General features: G+C 40.1%; 1 protein-coding gene across 1 annotated transcript in view; it reads right to left on the minus strand.

Annotated features, from left to right (window-relative positions):
* Nucleotides 1-10,734: 10,734 nt before the first annotated feature.
* AK5 (adenylate kinase 5) overlaps nucleotides 10,735-22,175 on the minus strand; it is a 2,252,667-nt gene continuing 2,241,226 nt past the window's right edge. The window contains exon 14 of the mRNA XM_069232252.1: nucleotides 10,735-12,990. Within this exon, the coding sequence (XP_069088353.1) occupies nucleotides 12,922-12,990 (69 nt within the window). The 3' untranslated portion in view covers nucleotides 10,735-12,921. The remainder of the gene's footprint in view (nucleotides 12,991-22,175) is intronic.

The following is a 22,175-nucleotide window of genomic DNA, read 5'->3' on the forward strand; positions in this document are numbered from 1 at the left end:
GTTCCCGTCCTAATCCCCTTTTCTTCACTTGGACTCTCTTAGACTCTGTGATAAATCTAATCAGAGTATTGGAGCTGTCTTGTGGTGGAAGTGTTTGGAACGTGCACGGACCCCGAGGATCTGGTGACTCTGACATGGACTGACGCATTGCCCTTGGTGTTAATGTCAATGAGAAACACACCTGATAGGAAAATTGGACTATCGCCGCATGAAATCCTCATGGGCAGATCCATGAGACTTCCAGCAGTTCCTGCAAATGCTCTTGTAAATATTACAGATGATATGGTATTGGACTACTGCAAAGGTCTGGCTGATGTGGTCCGCTCTTTTTCTCACCAGGTGGAGGCAACCACCTTGCCACTGATCCAAGGTCCAGGACACACCCTGAAAGCAGGTGACTGGGTCGTGATAAAGAAGCACGTGAGGAAGTCGTGTCTGGAACCCCGTTGGAAAGGACCTTTTCAAATGATTCTGACAACTACCACCGCTGTGAAGTGTGCGGGAGTTCCCAACTGGATTCACGGCAGTCACACGAAAAGGGTGACGTGTCCCACAGAAGAGGAAATTGAAGCGCTGAAATTACCAGCAACTGACAGGAAAGTACCAGGCACTGAGACAGAACGAAGAGAGCCTGAAAGTGAACAAGAAGAAATCAAGACAGAAGAAATATTCTCTGAGGAAGACGCAGTCGATCCTTTTGAGGACAACAGAGAAAAAGCCTCAGGAAGTGACAAAGATCCTGGAGGTGACAAAGATCCTATCTCAGGTGAAGAAGCAGGAGAGCCTAATAAGAGGAGGGCTTTCCCAGAAGCAGACGATACAGGAAAAGAAAGAGAAAACCTGATTGACCTCCTAGGGGAAGGAGACAAGACAGAACAGAGAGAAATCGTTCAAATTCTTCCAGAACCGGTTGCAGGTCCGTCAGGTGAAAATAGCGCAAAACGGAGACAAAGCATATCGCCATTGAAATCAAAGAATAAAGAATCATTAAAAAAAAATGAAGGGCCAAAATTGAAGGAGAAAAGAAAAGAAGTGTCTATCGCAACAACAACATCGAATGAAGAAAAAGACACAGCCAAAGAACAAGACATAAGAGAAAGAGAATCGAAAGGAGATGCAAAATTGAAAAGGAAAAGAATACCGAGCAGAAGATATTCCGGTCCAGAGTGGGCATACACAGCCATTAACGATTGGTCAGACGAATTTCTATCTCTCAGTCTTGAAAACTAAGAAGCAGAACGTCACTTTGGTACTTGAAAATTGAAATTTCATGAACATTACCGAATAAGACATTGATAACCTGATTGACCTTTGAACCGGATAAGACATTGATAACTTGATTGACTTTGAAACCGATTTTGAGACAAAGCTGCTAAACCGATAAAAGACCAAGCTGCTAAAGAAAACCGTGTGAACATTGAACTCGTTCAGCTTTATATATATCTGCGAATCTGATTTGATAAAGTGTCTTCAACTTTCTGATTCTATATAGATCATGCTAGGCAGTACTACAAAGGGACATAAAATGAAATATTGTAAATACATGTGTATAGGTCTAATAACTGCATGTGTACTAATAATTATAGCAATAGTTCTTGGAATGCATAGAGAGAATGAAAGAGACGCGAATGATGCTTCTACTTCTAAAATTACTACTGAATTAACTCCTTTGCAGAAACTCGAACAAGACGAGAAATATTTACATGACAAGAAAGAACTTTCCTCTAACGTCTTCTATCGCTTGCTGAATGAGTATGTTGAGACGATGGATGTGAAAGATTGTTATGTGTGCACACAAATACCTACCTCAGTAATAGAAGGAGTGACATATCATAGCATGCCTCTTACGTATGGAATATCATGTAGCTTGTTACTAACCAGATTTTATGGCCAGGAGTCTATTCAATACTTCTATTCCAATCATGATGTCATGTTTTCATATGTCCCCATAATAGAGTACTTGAGTAAAGTAGCAAGAGATTATTATATAGAAATAGTTAGGGGTTTCTTTGAACCATTATCACCTTTTTCCACAGCTCAAGCTCATAGAGAAAACCTTACATGCTTGCTTTCACCTGTAGAGAAAAGCTTTTTAGATCAAAATGAAGATAGAAGGAAAGTGGTGAAGGAGAAATTAGAAAGGGAATTACACAAAAGGACATCTGTAGATAACTATGCTTTTGCCGCAATAAAGACACAAGGGAAATTAGCTTTAGATGCAATACACGTAGGAAAGCTTTGCATATATAGACCTAAATCATATTATGACACAATCTTTGTGGGAACAAGTGAATGTAAACATGCGTTTTTGTTTCAGGCTAAATGGACGTTCATGCTAAATGGCCTAGATCCAGCTACTCCAGGAGTATACTATATTTGTGGACTCAATGCCTATTATCGCCTTCCAAAAGGATGGTATGGGAGATGTTATTTGGGAATAGTATTTCCAAAGATTTTTCAACTAGACGAATTAAAGAAATTTCCAAAGCTGTCTGAATTACATCGCATTCAGAAAAGGGAGACAGCTTCTGGTGTTGTAGGAGATATATTTGGAGCAATGATTCCTTCTGTAGGAGTTATATTGAATTCAATTAAAATACGAAAGTTGTCTACTATTGTGGATAACATGCTGACAAAATTCTCAGGAGCCATGATCCTGATTGACGCTGAACTTGCTGCAGAAAGAGCTATGACTCTTCAAAACAGGCTTGCTTTAGACATTCTTTTAGCAAAGAATGGCAGCGTTTGCAAAATGCTTAGTGCACGTCACTGTTGTTCTTATATACCAGACAACAGTGGGCAAATTAGGAAAATGCTTACAAATGTAACTAACGAGAGTCGGGATTTGAAAGAATTGAAAGAACCAGGAGTATGGGAAAAGGTTGGAAAAGGATTTGCTTCCGTGGGAAATTGGCTCAGCAACATTTGGAACTGAATATTACTGAAAATAGTAAAAGGAAAAGTAATAATATTAATCTGCTTATTAGTTATTTGGGGAATATGGAAAGTTATTAAAATACTGAAATCAAGAAGCAAAAGGAGAAGAGAAGAGAAAGAACAAAATAAAATAGTAGAAATATACAGGGAAAAATCAAAGGGAACAAAAAGGAAGAGGGAATTGACTGAAGCGCCAAATTACTAAAACAGAATTTTAATGAAATAAAATTTGTGATGGAAGATTTAATGTGATGACATGATTAGTCATCAGAGGAGGGATTGATGAAGCAGAAAAAGAAAGATTAACAAATATTCATATATCATGTAACAAAATCGTATAAGGTAGTGTGATTTTAGCAAAGAAAAATAATGTATGTGGGTAAATGTGCCCACGAGGTAGTTCACCATTATTATAAACAAGCTTAAATAATCATGAAGAATCGACAATGTAGTAATCCGTCATAATTGCAAATGTATTCTATGATTTTCTTGTTGAAACTGTTATATGCTTAGCTTAAATTTAGCAGAGGCTTTGGCCTAGTTGCCTGGTCTCAAACTTAACTGCGTGGTTTTCACTTGTATTAACAAAAACGTATTTTAACTTTAAGGTTGTATTTTTCCAGTAGAAATGACTAATACACTTATCTCAAGGTTTCGTGCTAGGCTAGTTTCATCCCCTTTGAAGCAAGGTCAGTTTCTGCAGGTGCAGACAATAAAGAACACTGATACAGAAATAATTGGCAAACTTTGTTGCTACTTGTGTTCCAAGGCTCCACGGACACCTTATGCATAAATGAGTACTAAGAGAAAGACACTATTCATTGGTCAAAAAGAAGCCACCCTATGAACCCTTGTAGTGCTTTCCTCTTATCTAGTTTCTAAGCACTAACATAACACAACAGAAATGCACTTCTGAGGTCAAAGAAGACTTTTATTGTTGTTAATTCTTCCCCAACCACAATATTTATGAATGACGAATTAGTAGCTTTCAAGTCCGCGTTAATCAAACAAAATATATCAGTTTGCAATATACACAGCAGGTTATATTTATAAGATATTGAATGCAAAGCAAAACAAATACTTCACCATGTGGGAACTATCTACAGCTTCATCTTTCTAAGGTCTGCAAGCTGATGACCCCTGTCAGCCGCGAGAAAGAGAGATTCATCTACCCACACGGGATTGCTGGCAGCCTGCGCCAAGCTCCAGCACGAGGTCCGGCAGATTCGAATCTGACTCTCTGCAGCCTGTTACATTCGTTACAAAGGTGTGCCCCCTCCTCTCAGACCCGGGAAACTGAGCAAGCCTTTTGGAGACTGGCCAGGTCTCCAAGACTACTCCTGTTCCCAAGCTCAAGCAGAGAGAACAACACCCATGTACTCTCTCTTATCATGTCTAGTCTACTGTGAGAAAAACATCTTGGTTCTCTGGTGCAAAAACACAGCTTGGAAAAATACAGCTTGGATTCTCAACTGCAATGTCTAACTCCACGTTAAAGGCAATAGGCAGCTAACCTAAGTATCAAATGCAATGTCATGTTAAAGGCAATAGGCAGCTAACCTAAATATCAAATGCAATGTCTAGTGTCATGTCAAAGCCAATAAGCATCTAAGCTGAATACAAAATGCAATGTCTTATATCATGTCAAAGCCCATAGGCAGCTGAGCTGAATACAAAATGCAATGTATAATATCATGTCAAAGCCAATAGGCAGCTGAGCTGAATATAAAATGCAATGTATAATACCATGTCAAAGCCAATTGGTAGCGGAGCTGAATACAAAATGTAATATATGATATCATGTCAAAGCCAATAGGCAGCGGAGCTGAATACAAAATGTAATATATGATATCATGTCAAAGCCAATAGGCAGAATATCTAATAGCATGTCAAAGTCAATAGGCAGCTAAACTGAATACATCATGTCAAAGCCAATAGGAATGCAATGTCAAAGCCAATAGGCGGCTAGACTGGATACAGCATGTCAAAGCCAATAGGCAGAATACAGAATGTAATGACTAATGCAATGTCAAAGCCCATAGGCGGCTCAACTGAATACAGAAAGTAATGGCTAATGCCATGTCAAAGCCAATAGGCAGAATACAGAATGTAATGACTAATGCAATGTCAAAGCCCATAGGCGGCTAAACTGAACAAAACATACCATGTGCTACTGGTGAACATTGAGCAACTAATATGCGCAGTGGTGAAACACAAAGTCATTGGTCAAAACAAAATTTAACAAATGGCAGTACAACCCTCCAATGGAAGACCCTGAAGAATTTGGAATGTTTCTTACTTAAAGCCACCAGACAAAGAGAAGTCAGCCATTTTCTTTGATGCCATTTTGAAGCCAGATTCAAGACGCCATTTTAAATTACACTTTGATGCCTTTTCTCTATCGCAGAGAAAGAGACTATAAGAATTCTCACCCTAGAGACTTTAACTTTAATTTTGCCCCGTCTTGTCCATGCAGCAACTTTTGCCCCATTCTCCTTGCTGCCGCAAGGAAACTTGCTTTAACTTTGCCCCTTTGAAATCTGCCCCATGCTGATCGAACCGGTACCTGAAGGACGAAGACTTTTCTTTGAATGCTGATTGTATTTGGTAATTATGAAAAGGATAATCGTATTATGCATTGTGTTTTCCTTCTTAGGTACCAACTGCTTATTTTGACAGAGCCCAAGCTAGAAGTTTTCTAAATTTATGTTGACTAAATTTGTTTTGCATGAAGCCCCACATGCCAATGCTAATTAGAGGTTAGTTGAGGTATTCATTCGATGTACCATGCTAAATTGAAATCTTGTTATGCTGACCGGTGTATGCAATTAGTCAAATTCAGTTACTTATATTAGTGATTTGCATTGCTATAACCGAGTGCATTATAATCCAGATTTTGCATAGATTGCGTTTCTTCCGTCGCTATGGACAGCTAGTAATGTTCGTATACGTATATCATTTGATTTTGAGACTTACATATATTGTGCTAGCTTTGTTAATATAGGGAAATAAACTTATTAACCTTTAATAAACAGGTGTGGTTATTCATGACTGAAAGGTCATGGTGTGTCTAATTACAGATTTTTCTGTTAAACAAATTTGTTGTTTGATCTATTAATTGAGTATTGGTTATTGATTATTGATTTGAGTGATCCGATTATTCTTGGATGAGGGGAACCCAACTCGGTCAAAAGGTTCACCGACCTCCGGCGTGTCCAAGTACAAGTAATTTATAAAGACTGGACGCACTATCACTCTACAGCTTCTCCAATGAAGCAGCATACTGCTGGTGATGAGTCGCTAATTCCAGTTCCAGTCTCTTGATGCCTGGTGACACCTATTCTACTGTCATGATTTCAGTCTGTATCACATCTCGGACTTGTTTAATTGTGTTGCTACTTTCCCCCAGATTACAACTTTAAAAGCTTCTCACTAAACCACACATGTGCCAATTTATCCTTCATTTTCTTCAAAGTAGTTGACTTTTGCTTCTGCTATGGGGCCACAGAAGGCTGTACCTTTTAGGGTGGTGTCCTGTAGGTGCCAGGATAAGAGCCTAATGACTGACTTGTCCATCGGAATCATCAATAGTAAAGGATCATGATGAGATCTAAAGCAGAGCTCACTGTATCCATTTGTAACTGGCATTTGTCAATCTACATATGTAATTTGTGCGCTGGTGATAGAAATGAGTAGTCGGTTGTTTCAAGGTGCTTCTCGTGCCATATTTCTCTCACCACCCAATGCGTCAGCAAGTCTTGCTTCAATTGTATTGTACATTCAGTGCACTTATGGTCTTTGACATTGATGGAAAGGGCTGCCACAGTTACAATTCCCTCCCTACTGAACTGCTTAACTATTGCATTACGGTTTACAGAAATGTGACCAAAAGAACATTGGGACAGTAATCTGTAGACCATTTTGCAGCACTTTTTCAAATATTTACTGCCTAATCCTTGCTTTTTCCAGATTAGTACACTACATGCCTACCAGTAAAATCCTGTAGTATAAACCAATCTCTTCCATCTTTTATGTAATCTATGTGTTTCTGTTGCAGAGAGGTGGGTTTCTTGAAAGAAAACCGCTTGCATTCCCCTCCATTAAAAAAAGATATTTAAATTGTTTCTGTATAGAAGTCACCCCATTATATTCTAGGTCATAAACTTACATCTTGTCTGCTCTGTTATGAGGGTGCTGTGTCTTTGTTCCCTTGCTTCCCCCTGCAGGTCCTAGTCCCCATAAATAAGATCTTTTGCCCTTCCACATAAAATCAAACCTAACTTGGAGCACTGTATACTGCTCCCACCCAGGGCCAGGGTTAAAACAACCCCAGACATCAAAATGCCAACTCAACAGCAATTGAACAAAATAATCCCATTATTTTGGTAATGAAAACAATCAGCTGTACCCATGGTAGTGTTTCTTTCAACATAAAGATTGATGTTGCGATCAATTATTTTCTCTCTTATAGAAAGAGGTGGTATAGGCCTTTGTTTGTTATGTACACGAGTATAAAACAGTTATTTATTACAAACATGTATACCAAAGGAAATTGGTAGAGCACATCAATTTAATTGGACTTTGCAACCTCTTTATAGACATTAGTGCCGCTTCTCCAGGTCCTGGACCCCAGTTGTGTCTCCCTTAGAGGTCAGTTATGTACTCCAGCAACGGTTATGTTTTGACACTTACATCAGATCTCATATTGTAATGGTTTATCGCACCCATATTTTTCTTTTTTTATTACACCACCATGACCACTTTGTCCTTTCTGCTGGATACTACTGAGGTATGTTGTTCTCTCCATAGGATGACATCTTACCAGTGTCGCTGTCTTTAGTGGAAGAACCTGTTTCATGCAGCGTCTCTGCAGTCACCACTACTCAGCTTTGTCCTCAAGAGTTTGTGTCAAAGTTAGTGAAATTCTAGTCATTGCCTCAACCTATGTAGTTCATTGTGGCTAAAACTAGTGCCTCCCTTGCCTCCTTGTTCTATCCATTCCTATACCATGTATTAGTCTATTCGCATCTGTCCCATCTCCACTGCTACTGTATCTATCTTTGCTTATTAGACGTAGGCCCTGATTTATGCCAAAGTGGCCCACCACAGTGCTGTGCGACTTCTAAAACGCAGGGATGCACCATATTTACAGACGTATGGCACACCCCTGCCTTTCCCCTTGCACCCTAAGGTAACTATAACTCGAGCCCTCTTCATGCTTAGTTTTCTTATCAATATTTTTATTGCAAATGGTGCAGTGATAATACCAAAGATGCCATAGAAGATGTCATCAATTATATAATATTTTGAGTACTTAGCTGAGCATGGCTGCTACCTTAGGGCATGAGTTATAGTTACATTAAATAACCCTAGCTATAACTGATGAATTTCTATTGTTTTGTACGAGTAAATTCAGAACCTAAGTATAACATCCCTGTACCCTTTTTTTTGTGTGAATTTCTATGTTTTCTTTTAACGTAAATTAAGTTTAATTACTTTCCGTTAATCCAACCACTGCTGCGCACAGCCTTCCACAATGTGTGGCAGGGGTTGGCTGCAAGGCCTGTCCTCTGGCCAGCTAAGCCCTTATAAATACTCAACCCCGCGCCACTCATGGCCTTTGGCTGAATGCAGTGGGGGGTGGCCACAGGGTCTGTCTTTTTCAGTGGATCTGAAAGTGGATACGTGAGTGTCTGAGTGGGTTCGAAAGTGGGTGTGAGAGTGTGTGAGTGGGTGCGTGAGTCTCTGAGTGCATGAATGAGTGAATGAATTCGAGTATGAAGGAGTCTGTAAATGTTTCTTAAAATTTTAGCATGTTCTCGAATATTCGAGAATATCGCGTGTGGTGCAAACAAATAATTTTAAGCCCATATTTTGACCCTGAAACACCCCCTATCTGAACCCCTGGGGTCAGAGTACAGCTACCCTGAACCTCTATGTCACTTTTCATATTTCAGCCCCGGGGACCATGTCCCATTACTCAAAATGGCGATTGCAACTTTCTGGTCACATCACATGCATTCACAAATTTGCCGCAATAATCGTGAAAACGTTGCAACAGATCCACAGCCCTAGATATACAAATGTATTTCCCCTTTAATATCTAGAAAAACTGCTGAACAGATTTACACCAAATAAGCAAAAGCATAATCCGCATACTGAAAGCTAGCTTTCTGCCAAATTTGGCGTAATTTTGTCCAGTGGTTCGGGTTTTAGTAGTGTCTATGGTACTGTGGGAATTACCATTGGAAATGCACATTTTTTTAGCCCACTTTTTCTCTGCCCCTGCTTGACGAACCACCCCAAAACTTTAGGTCCACAACAAGAGTCACCAGCACACTTTTATGGGGAATTTTGAATGAGCAGTAGACAAAAGGTGTCAACAATATAGGCAATTCAAAAAATGCTTTTTCTATGGAAACATGGTCCTAATTACCACCAGTAGGTGATATATATATATATTCATTGTTACAAACAATTATTGTTTTTAAATTTCGATATCTAAGTGAATATGTATTGTTGATTGTCTTGTGAACTGAGCACACTATATGGCTGGGACACTTGAGTAAATTCAGCTCTATATTTGTTTAGATCACATTTTCTATTCAGTGCCAATAAGGTATGTGTGTTTGTAGCACTTTGGGCTGATTTGGGTTTTTACAAGAGTGCACTTTTGCTCAAGGTGATGGAGAGGCAATTGGCATGTGACACAATGAGGTGAGCATGTAGTTTGAATATATCTTGACACATTTTAATACAAAAATTGTATTACTGATTATGTGATTACTTTGATTGAGGTGTATATGCACATTTGGATATGTTTTGATTTAGTTCATCATACCATTTCAGACATTGTCTAATTATTTCATGCTTGATATAATCACATCTTGGCTTTTATGTACAAATTATTTCATATACATGTTGTGGTTCCACACTAGTTGTATGTACTATTTTATTTGACTTGATGTGGTCAATTGTTTTTTGTTACAAGGTGAGGTTTTTAGCAATAGAGTTCTCTTTGGATAGTTTGTGTAAATGTGATTTTGTTTTTGTTCTAGCCCTGAGGAAGTCGTAGGGTGATACCCTGTGCAACCAAACATGTTGGCCGAAGGCAGAAGAGCAATGAAGAATGGAAGTGTAACTACACAACTGCAGACTTGTGGAATATACTGTATTTAGTGGACTCTTTGTGCCATGTGTGCTCAAGGACTGTTACTTAAGTCAATATTGATAAAAAGAGTAGATAGAGGAGTGCAGAATAAGTCTTATCTGGTGACACCATAGCAAGCCATGGATTACCACTTCTCCATGCTCTTCACTGTGTTCCCCAATTCAATTTAATTTAGGCCAGAGTCCAGTGTAATAGTTTGTGAATTGTGAACAGGTCTACCTAGGGATCAGCTCCTCCCCTTCATAAGTGAAAATTGCCTTTATATGATCCCTCCTGGTTGCTGTGATGTGGCATGTTTCTTTTGCATGCCCTGTTTGAGGAAACCAAAGCAATTGTTTCCTGTTTTGGCACCTACACGTTGATTCAGTCTCCAGATCGACCTTCGTCTAACAGAAAACTGTCTAAGCTTCCATGAGAAACTCAGAACTGCAACCAAACTTTGACTGCCAACAGGTACTTTTTCACTCCCTGCACAAATACTACTAAGAAATCACATGGGTGTGGTAATCGCTTAAATTGTTTTCCATAAGATATTAACTGGCACTCTAAAGTGTCAAAGGAAATGCAAGTGTCTCGCTCCTCCTTCCGACCTGGCATTTAGAAATAAAACAAGCTTGCCACGTATTGTACTTGTACTTGTGTTTTTATTAGCATGTCTTCATTACAAGATATTTTACTTTGTGAAAAGTACAAATAAGTTTCAGTAGTACAACTGATGACAAAGTAAGTTTGGTCATGCAAAGGAGCAATTCAGAGAACTGGAGAAAACTACTTAAGCAGATGTGATCAGTCTTACCACCCCACCAGAAAATTCTCGTTGTAACTTTGCAGGAATGATTACTTGCTAAAATAAAAAGCTAAAAAACATAGAGGAAAACTAATCACTTTGTTTAAAAAATCATGCAAACAATAACAATATATACCTGTGTAGGCTTTACTTTTAAAAACCGTACAAAATTCCTGCCATTCGCCTAGCTTTCCCTCCATGACTTGTGAAGTATTTCTTTCATTTCTAATGCAAATATGGCGACAGGGCCAGGCTTCAGCAAAGAAAAGGGACAAATATCAGGAAGTGGCTGTCAGAAATAAGGGAGCAGCAATATTGAAGGCATGCAGGTGAGAGAACAGAAAATCGCTTTAAAAGTAAAAAGAGCCCACACCACCTTTTTACAGAGATAAACACAGACGCGAATGAAAAAACACACAGGAAGCCTTACGAGGTGACACGAGAACACAAGTACCATGTTGGTCAATCACATCCCATTACCTCTCCACACATGTGAAAAAAGGCAAAAAGGAAGAAAAACAGCAAACTGTGAAGCACAAATTAAATAAGAAACAAAATTACAAACTAATGATGAACCAAAATGGACAGAACTAATTAGATAAACATAAAAATAACAACTTAATTTAAACAATGTACATCATTCTATCAATTTATTAGACGAATCTGGTAGTATGCATGCTCACTCCTGCTGAAGTAGTTTACCACCATAAGGAAAATCATTATTTTAGCAGAAGTACTTGTCTTGTATATAAGTTTCTTCTCTGGAATGTCTAGAATGCCTTTTTGTTACCTATAGCATACAAATAGCATATTTTATTTGGCTTTCAATGCCTGTGAAATCCATAGATACACTGATATGCAAACATTTTATAAAAGTATATTGGTCTCACAGATATAAGCAGCATGTAAGCATGAGAAAACATTAATACTTGATAGTCTTCTTTTTGGTACATTGTTTTTGAATGGAAGCATTACAAAGAAGAAGAATTTATGTGCAATGACAAACATAACCAGATACGAAAAATGATAATGTTCTAGGTAGTATTTTCTGCCGGGAAGCAAGTTATAGCCGTACAAAGTACATTCACTAATCATGGCTCGCGCATCATTACAGCACAAGGGCAACATGTTCACACTTCCCCTACATTTATGTCCCTTTATCTACAGCACAGGTCCCCCTTTCCTAGAAGGAACGTATATATGAGTGTCCAGCAAAGCAAGGGCTATGTAATGACGAGAATAATGTTAATCACAAAGCAACAACTGACCGTTTTTGATATATTCATTCGTCCTGAACATTGTTTTGAACATTTCAATAGGCTCCACAGTAAACAGAGCTAAACCCAAACATGTGACACGAAATATAACAAATCAGCCTCAAGAAAAGATAAAGCCACTCAAAGCGATGAAAGGAAGGCTGAAGAAGGTCAGTGCTGTTTTTTTCTCTTAGAAAAGTGATCTGGTCAGCATACCAAGAAAGGGGTGCTTTGCAAGGTTTAGCAATAGACCTGAAGTGTACATGCGCACCCTGGAAGTTGATTCTTTTATTTCCCAAGGTATGGGAAAGACATCTGATAATTGGTTTATATATTTAACACCAGAGACATAATTACGTGAGTGTCCATCATAGTGATTTTTCCTCTAGAACGGGCGACATTTAATTGCAGCATTCTAAGCCATCTTTACGAAGCATTTGTAATACATTACAGCCATTGCGCTGTCGTCAATGAGTGACAGGGCACTAGCTGACATTTAGGCCCATATTTATACTTTTTTAGCACTACATTTGCGCCGCTCTTTAACACAAAAGTGGCGCAAAGTTACAAAATACAATTGTATTTTGTACGTTTGCGCCACTTTTGCGTCAAAGAATGACGCAAATGCGGCGCTTAGTATCTCATGCACTAGATCCAGATACATTCTACCACAACACGTATTGCTTTGGGACTTCTTTGCCTGGTCTGCCTTTTTTTTACGTTGAATGACATATATATTGAAAAGCCAAAAATCTGAGTGTCTCTTCATCTCAGAAAATAGGGTCAACAGATGCGCAGACTTGCAAAAAAATGTCTTCTAGTGTTCCTTCTGCATTAATCTGTAAAAGAAAAAGAAAGAGGTTAAGTCAGTGCTAAAACCAAGTAGAAGAACAGTTCCTATGTATAAACATCCAGTAACCTTTGTGCATTGTGATACAGGCATTTCAGGGTAAGAACAATACAAAGCAAAACAGTAATGAGGGAGAAAATGAAAACCCTGTTAGAAATCTCAGTAGTTACCAATGTTTTCAATTTGACTGAATTGAGGCATATGATTTTTTGATCTGCCCATTGAGTATCACAGATAGAATATCAAAGCTATAATATGGAATTCAAAGTATAAAAAGGTAATTAAGAATAGATGTTCTATATCTAGCTCCACATGTATTTACCTTGAGACATATATATGTATTTTCAAAGCACATCGACGTGGAGTTAGGAATAATAAATGTATACTTCCTCTATAGACACTTACCTTTCGATATTTTGGTATTTGTAATTTGTCCATGACATTCTTGTTCCATGATATTTATATCCTCGATATTCAATAGTGCAATTTTATTTTTACAGTGGTTTATAGACATCCAACAGAACATTCTGTACAACAAAGCACAGTAAGACAGAATTCCAGCACAGCTCTAAGAAGTCTTAAAATAATTGATATACAAAAGCCCTCATAAATTCATGTAGGTGACTGCATTTTTTTTGTAGCATGCTCTATTCCTGCAATGCCAGACAGACATCGGGGTAGATGTTTCAACACTGTGCTGGTGTAAAAAAAAAGTGACTATGAGAAACCGGGTTGTTGCTGGAGGGCGGGAGTGTGAGCCCTTCTCTAGCAACAGCCACACTCCTTGTCAGGGTGAACCACAAACAGTCACTAAGTTAACCTGTGCTTAGCCCTCTGATAGCTTGGCACAAAAGCAGTCAGGCTCAATTTAGAGGCAATGTATAAACTGGAAATACAACACTAGAAAAATCCCACACTAATTTGGAAAAATATAGTACAGTGTAATACATTTTTGACACCAAAACAACAAAACTATAATTGTTAGAAACAGAGTTATGAATTTCTAAAGTTTTCAGTGCATTCCAGCGCTTAAAAGATCCATGCGCCAACTACGGACATCTATTCCAGCGAGACTGGGGCAAAGTCAAAAGTCATAGCCGATCCCAATGGAGTGTGGTTCAGATACACAAGGTGGATTGGCCCGGTCTTTGCTTACCTTTAGAGTTAGATGAAATTTCACAGGAAAATGTCTCAGAACGTAAAGTTCAGTGGGGCAAGGCAGCCAGTGATGTCCAAGGCCCTGTCGTCGGGGAGCCACTAGATGAAGGTGTGGTGAAGATTTCTTCATTAGGACTTAGGGGGTAATTCCGACCCTGGCGGTCCATGACCGCCAGGGCCGGGGACCACGGAAGCACCGCCAACAGGCTGGCGGTGCTTCCAGGGCCATTCTGACCGTGGCGGTAAAGCTGCGGTCAGAAAAGGGGAACCAGCGGTTTCCCGCCGGTTTCCCGCCGGTTTCCCGCCGGTTTCCCGCCGGTTTTCCCCTGGCCCAGGGAATCCTCCATGGCGGCGCTGCTTGCAGCGCCACCATGGGGATTCCGACCCCCTTCCCGCCAGCCTGTTTCTGGCGGTGTACACCGCCAGAACCAGGATGGCGGGAACGGGTGTTGTGGGGCCCCTGCACTGCCCATGCCACTGGCATGGGCAGTGCAGGGGCCCCCTAACAGGGCCCCATGCAGATTTTCACTGTCTGCTTTGCAGACAGTGAAAATGGCGACGGGTGCTACTGCACCCGTCGCACCCCTGCATTTGGAGCCGGCTTCTATGTTGCAGGGGCTTTTCCCGCTGGGCCGGCGGGCGGCCTTTTGGCGGTCGCCCGCCGGCCCAGCGGGAAAGCCAGAATGGCATCCGCGGTCTCCCGCCTTAGTCTCTGTTTTGAAAGTCGAAGATCTCTAGGGGGACAAAGCTAAAGAGTGCAGGAGGCCGGATTCCCTTGCAGAGAAAAGCTCCTAAATAGGATTTGCTACTGCAGAGAAGAATGTAGCGGGAGTCAGCGCAAATGTACCTTCGCAAGCAAGAAAGTCCTGGTCTCCTCGTTGTCCTCAGGGCACTTTTTGGCAGAACATATTTTAAATCACAAGTTTTGGATTTTGGCTGGTTGGGCACCTTTAGCCCCACTTCCGAGGGTCTAGGACTCGGGGGTGGACACCACTTGGCGGGTCAGGACTCATTTCCAGCTGGTTCAAGGTGCACTTTAAAAGTTGTTGGATGTTTTTGTCTCCCTGTAGCTCTGAACAGCAGGCCAGCAAACTAGCCTTTGGAGTCACTCTGGTGGTCCTGAGTTAAAACAGAAAAAGAGATCTCAAGCAGCAGTAGGGCAGTTTTCTGTGGGCACAGGGTAGGCTTCAGGAAGCAGGGCAGTCATCTCGGAGGGGCAGGGCACTCCTCTGAAGTACACAGCAGGCCACAAGCAGTCCTCTGAGATCCCTCCGCAGATCCAGAAGTGAACCCAATGGTTTGAACAAGAAAATGGCAACTTTCTAAAAGTGGCATTTTCAGAATTGTGACTTAAAATCCGACTTTACCACTAGAGAGGATTTTAGACGACAATTTTTTAGACACCAAACAAGTTATTTATACCTGTTCCCAAACAGATGTTAGTACTTATTAAATGTAATAAGGTAGCCCAATGTTATGCTACACAAGAGGTAAGCCTTGCAGTAGTGAAAACATTTTTTGTGAGTTTTTCAGTACCAGGACATATAAAACGTAAAAGTACATGCCCAACTGTTTAAATACAATGGACCATGTCATATGGGCTGCTTAGGGTCTTACCCTAGGGATGACTTATCGTTATTAAAAAGAGAGGTTTAGGCTTGACAAAATATTTTTTGCAGTTTACAACTGCACATAGGCTGCAATGGAAGGTCTGAGACAAGTTTGAAGGGACTACTTAAATGACTGGCACAATAAGTGCTGCATGCTTACTAGTAACATTTAATTTACCATATCTGGTTATATGGTATACCACTTTACTAGGGACCTACAAATAAATTAAATATGCAATCAGGTCTGAGACAGTTTTACCAGGTTTTGTGGAGTGAGCACAAGCAATTTAGCACTGGTTAGTAGACCTAAGGTCAACAAAAATGAATTCAGTAAAGCAGGAGGGAAGAAGGCAAAATGTTTCAGGGTGCCCCGCAGAAAGGGCCAAGTCCACCATTTATGCAAAAAAGCAAGTGTTAATGTGTTAATTACTTACCAGCACAAAACTTTTTTGCACTGGAAAATTGCCTAAAAGTAATGCAAAGTAGCAATTTGAACTACTTGCCATTAATTTTCGGGTGCATCTGGGTGGTAGATGGCTTTCCACCCTTACCACCCATGCATTCGATCCAAACATTTGTACACAGGGTTTTGAGCCAAGAAATAATGACTGACCATGGAAGGTGTTAACTTGGAGAAATATTTATATTTTTCAAACTATTCATGCTTTTTCTGTGTGCTGCACCGTACACACACATACGATATTTGAACATTTTTAAAGTGTGCCTTAGCATAGTATTTTGTAGTGCAAGGGTACCCAAAGTGTAAAGGAGTATCTGCGGTACTGAACAGCTTGTTTGATTGCTTGCAGCTTGTTTGATCATCTGTAGATATGGCTCAGCGATGTGTGTTCGACCTCGCACTATGCAGCAAAGAAGCTTTGGGTGTTACGCTGAATTGCCCAACTTTTTAATAAATATGTGCCATCTGAATAAGTTACTATCAATGAGATAGGCACAGACATCTTCTGATTAATGACCTTTTAGATGCTGTTCTCTTTTTTTTTTTTTTTTTATAGAAACACCCTCTCCATTTAGACCCATCAAATACAAAGAATACTTAACCAGAACGACTTACACAGTGACACCATTCAGAGCATGTTCTTTACAAGCAGAATCAGATTATGGTCTGCATTTGGAACAGTGAAATATTTTGGAAAACTGACTCTGTGCCCCCATCCCTGACCACCAAAAACAGTACTAATCACTAAATACTTGAATGTGCGCTGCACAGTCCCAAAGTGTAACATAAACATTAACAATTAAATTAATGGATCCCATTAAACATCAACAGTCAGCACCAAGATACAGCGGCAAATTTCTCTATAGCAGTTCAGTAGGTTTTTAAAAACACAAATACTATAATTTGGGTCCATCAGAAATGATATGTTATTGGTTGAATTGAATTTTCAAAAGGGAACTATGCCCTCTTTTGAACCCCATACACCTCTAAATCAGAGCGATTCCTTTTCACCAGCGTAGTGTAAGAATAGCTCCTTTCTGTAGGACTTTAACTCTGTGATGCATCTGACTAATTAAGTCACTTTTGTTTTACCTTCTTTGTGGCCATCAGCACAAAACATACTCAGGAACACAGAAGAGATTTAAATCAATGTCATTGTTGGTATACCTTTTCTCGCCATGAATGGAACCAAATTATGTAACTGCCATGGCAACTAACAATCATCAAATTGTTAGCATTTGATTTTAAGGGGTCAAATGTGCCCGCTGCCACTTCTAGTGAGGAAGGCAAGGCAGACGTTTACAAAAGCCTCTGCAAACCTTTACCATCTCATCAGAGCAATCCGACAACTGTGTGGAACTAATAGACAGACTCAGGACCTCATTTACAAGAATCTGCCACATGGGCACGATGAATCAGATGTCTTGTGCTGCCCTACGATCCCTAATGGCACCATGGATATGCTGTATTTTCACTACAGAGCTCCATGGCGCATGTTTTCACAGATACGTCAAAAAGTCTGATGCATCTGTGGTGCTAAACTCATACATTGCTGGACTAGCATCAAAAAAATGACGCTACTCCAGCAATTCGAGGAGGCCCTGTAGAGAAAAGCCCTTCGTCAATTTTACACCTGCTCTGATGCAGTGAAGTCGCAGAAGGACGCAGTGTAATGTTGTAAATTTCACTGCGTCAGTTCTGCATGGCTTCTGATGACGCAGAAAAAAGAAGGACTAACAAATATTCATATATTATGTAACCAAAATCGTATAAGGTAATGTGATTTTAGCAAAGAAAAATAATGTACGTGGGAAATTGTGCCCACGGGGTAGTTCGCATTATTATAAACGGGCTTAATTAATCATGAAGAATTGACAAATGTAGTAATCCGTCATAATTGCAAATGTATTCCATGATTTTCTTGTTGGAACTGTTATATGCTTAGCTTAAATTTAGCAGAGGCTTTGGCCTAGTTGCCTGGTCTCAAATTTTAACTGCGTGGTTTTTACTTGCATTAACAAAGACATTATTTTACTTTAAGGCTGTATTCTTCCAGTAGAGATGACTAATACACTTATCTCAAGGTTTTGTGCTAGGCTGGTTTCATCCTCTTTGATGCAAGGTGAGCTCCTGCAGGTGCAGATAATAAAGGCACTAAGATAAAATTAATTGGCAAACTTTGTTGCAACTTGTGTTCCAAGGCTCCAAGGACACTTTATGTATAAATGAGTACTAGGAGAAAGACACTATTCATTGGTCAAAAGGAAGCCACCCTATGAACCCTCCAATGGAAGACCCTGAAGAATTTGGAATGTTTCTTACTTAAACCCACCGGACAAAGAGAAGTCAGCCATTTTCTTTGATGTCATTTTTGAAGCCAAATGCCAGATGCCATCTTAGACGACATCTTGATGCCCTTTTCCCAATTCCAGAGAAAGAGACTTTTAGAATTCTCACCCTAGAGACTTTAACTTTAATTTGCCCCGTCTTGCCCATGAGGTAACTTTTACCCCATTCTCCTTGCTGCCGCAAGGAAACTTGCCCTTAACTTTGCCCCCTTTAAAATCTGCCCCATGCTGATCGAACCGATACCTGAAGAACGAAGACTTTTCTTGAATGCTGATTGTATTTGGTAAATATGAAAGGATAATTGTATTATGCATTGTGTTTTCCTTCCTAGGTACCAACTGCTTATTTTGATAGGGCCCAAGCTAGAAGTTTTCTAAATTTGTGTTGACTAAATTCGTTTTGCATGAAGCCCCACATGCCAATGCTAATTAGAGGTTAGTTGAGATATTCACTTGATGCACCATGTTGAATTGAAATCTTGTTATGCTGACCGATGTATGCAATTAGTCAAATTCAGTTACTTATATTAGTGATTTGCATTGCTATAACCGAGTACATTATAATCCAGATTTTGCGTAGATTGCGTTTCTTCCACCGCTATGGACAGCTAGTAATGTTCGTATACATATATCATTTGATTTTGAGACTCACATATATTGTGTTAGCTTTGTTAATATAGGGAAATAAATTCATTAACTTCTAACAAACTGGTGTGGTTATTCATGACTGAAAGGTCATGGTGCGTCAAAATACTGATTGTTATTGATTTCTAATGTGTCGTTTGATCTATTGATTAAGTATTGGGTATTGATTACAATGGTTATTGATTATTGATTTGAGTGATCCGACTATTCTTGGATGAGGAGAGCCCAACTCGGTTAAAAGGTTCACCGACCTCCAGCGTGTCCAAGTACAAGTAATTTATAAGGGCTGGACGCGCTATCAGTAGATGGTAGCAGAGATTGATGGTTTCACCCTTTGGGACCCCATCCGAACAATAGACGGAGTCAAGTTAGAATTTTCTTTGATAAAACAAGTTGGAGAGATGATGATGCCCTAAATCCCCAATGACTTTCCCGGAATCTCGGAGCTTGCGAATGGAGGAAATGGAGGTGTGAGAATGTTTTCGGCGTTCCTAGTAATAGTATGAGTGAAGCTAGGGTTTCGCGCTTGCACAGCTTATGCCACAGATGAATTGTGAAGTTTGTGAGGATTTTAGGGGGTTACGAACCCCAATCAAAATATTAGAGGAGTGATACTCCAAAGTGTGAGAGTAGGGAAGTCGTCGAACTTCATATGTGTGTAGCGCTTTGTGCAGGAAAAATTGTCCACGTGGTTGTGGATGTTGAAACGGGCCCTGCGAGGTCAAGAGACTCCGGAGTATGTTGAAAAGTGTATGAGACACTTGATTGATGTTGTAATCTGTTCGGTTTAATAGGTTGATCAGGCGTGGTCAACGAGTCAGTATGAATATTGAGGAATGAAAGAAAATTTTCGACTTTGAGATTTGACGAATTCTAAGGCACACTAGAATAGTTCATTGATCAGTTGAGAGTACAATTTGCGGGTCAAATTTTGCTTGCGAAAGTGGGAAACCGAGAAAGATGGAATAACTGCCGAGGCTAGTGAAAAATCCCTAAGGTTTCTGAAGCGATTGTATTACCCTTCCTGTAGTAAACCGACAGATTTGTTTTCTTCTTTTTGGTTAGTGCTCACAATATATTGCCGAAATTAGTTTTGAGTGAAGCTGAATGAAGGAGGACAAGCCGCGGGACTTTGTCAGCCGCAGTGTGTGGGTGTGACGTCACTAGGAGCCGCACTGGGATAGGTTGGTCGGTGAGAAGGGTCGCGCACAGATTGGACACTGTCCGTGGAGCGCGATTGGTGGGGAAAGGCAAGCAAAGAGTATTCCGGGAATTAAAGTCACTTATCGATTACATTTTTTTTAAGGAAAATAAAAGACCATACCACACCATATCTGGAAAGCGAAAATGGCCCAAGCACCAGTACTGCCCCTCCAGAACCAATACAGGGTAATGTGACACCGAATTTGAGAATATCACAGAGGCAGAGCAGTTCTGATATGCCTTTTACACCACAAATACCACAAGTTCAGAGGATATATCCTGACGTGCCTAAATTGAAACCTGTCAATGATTATCAGCCGCAGGTTCAAAAGTGCTATTGTGATGAGCATAATCTGAAAATGACTTCTGATTTAATGGCGCAGGGAGGACAGAATTATCAAAGACTGACATTGATTCAAGTGGAATCAACACAAATTTTGATGCCTCAAAAGCAAACGCAAGAAGTGCCGAGGTACACTCAAATAGCAGGAAGCCAGTTGGGTATGCCAGCAATGATGAACCATAATGTGGGGATTAACATGCCACAGAATTCGGGGAACAGACAGAATCCAGATGCAATATCTCTGCCCATCACTGTAGGTCCGCCAGTACCATTGTATATACAGGCAAAGCCGAATGTATGCGACCAAGGGGTAATGACACAAAATGATACAGGAAGGAGATGCATAGAAAATACTCAAGAAATGACTCCGGTAGGAACACTGCTAAATAGATCTGGGTCCTTGTTGGTATTCAGCCCAATTCCAGCTTGTGTTCCATCAACTGTGGTAAGGTCAGGTCCACCATTAATAGTACAGCTAACTTCAAAAACAGAAACGTTACAGAAACCATCAGTAGCAGTCGATGTAAGTGCTACATTGATGGGACTGAACGCGCAACAGCTAACACAATGGTTGAACAGCCTGAACTCCCAACAGAGTACACCCAGCGGGAAGGGAGAAGAGTATTTGAATAAAATAAGTTTGGGCATGGAAGCAGACGAACTAGTAGAGGGAACGATGGGTTTGAACAGGTTAGAATCATACACAGAAGAAGAGCTGAGATACATGTGCCCTAGAATCACAAGAGAAGTAAGCAGCATACATAAGAAGTTACAAGAAATTGCAGACAGAAACAAAGTCGACATAGGTAAAACCAAACACTTGAGCAGAAGTTACAGGTTAGACCTTGAGACAAAAGATTTTGAACACATGAGATCTGCAGGGATGAAAACACACCTTAAAGAGATACTGCAAAGCGCGCAGGTTTGGAGATGTCTAGACAAATGGGAGAGAAGGTGGGTTAAGAAAAAGGACAAGAAGAAAGAGTACCCCAGATCGGAATGAGAAAGTACAACAGAATGGTGATTTGATAACCATTTTACCAATGAGAGAGACAGCAGGGGGAAAGCTTGTCCATGCACCATGGCACAGGTGTGATATTCAATCCTTTACGGATGACTTCCCTAAATTAAGAGAGAAACCGATCGAATGGTATCAACAAACAGATAGATTTGTGAAACTCGCAAAATGTCTTTGGGAAGACCTGAATACTTTATTCGAAATTGTGGTTCCGGCAGATTTGTGGGAAGATTGTAAAAGGGCTGTAGGTTGGCCAACAAGTGAACCAGAAAGAGATAGAGACACAGGTGCACCATCGCCTACGGTAATGAGTTTATACCATAAGGTGATTGAGCATTTGAAAACAAAGGTTGTGTCGAAAAATGTGGATTGGCAGAGAATTGACAGAA

The sequence above is a fragment of the Pleurodeles waltl genome, chromosome 4_2, assembly GCF_031143425.1.
Source record: "Pleurodeles waltl isolate 20211129_DDA chromosome 4_2, aPleWal1.hap1.20221129, whole genome shotgun sequence".
NCBI lineage: Eukaryota > Metazoa > Chordata > Amphibia > Caudata > Salamandridae > Pleurodeles > Pleurodeles waltl.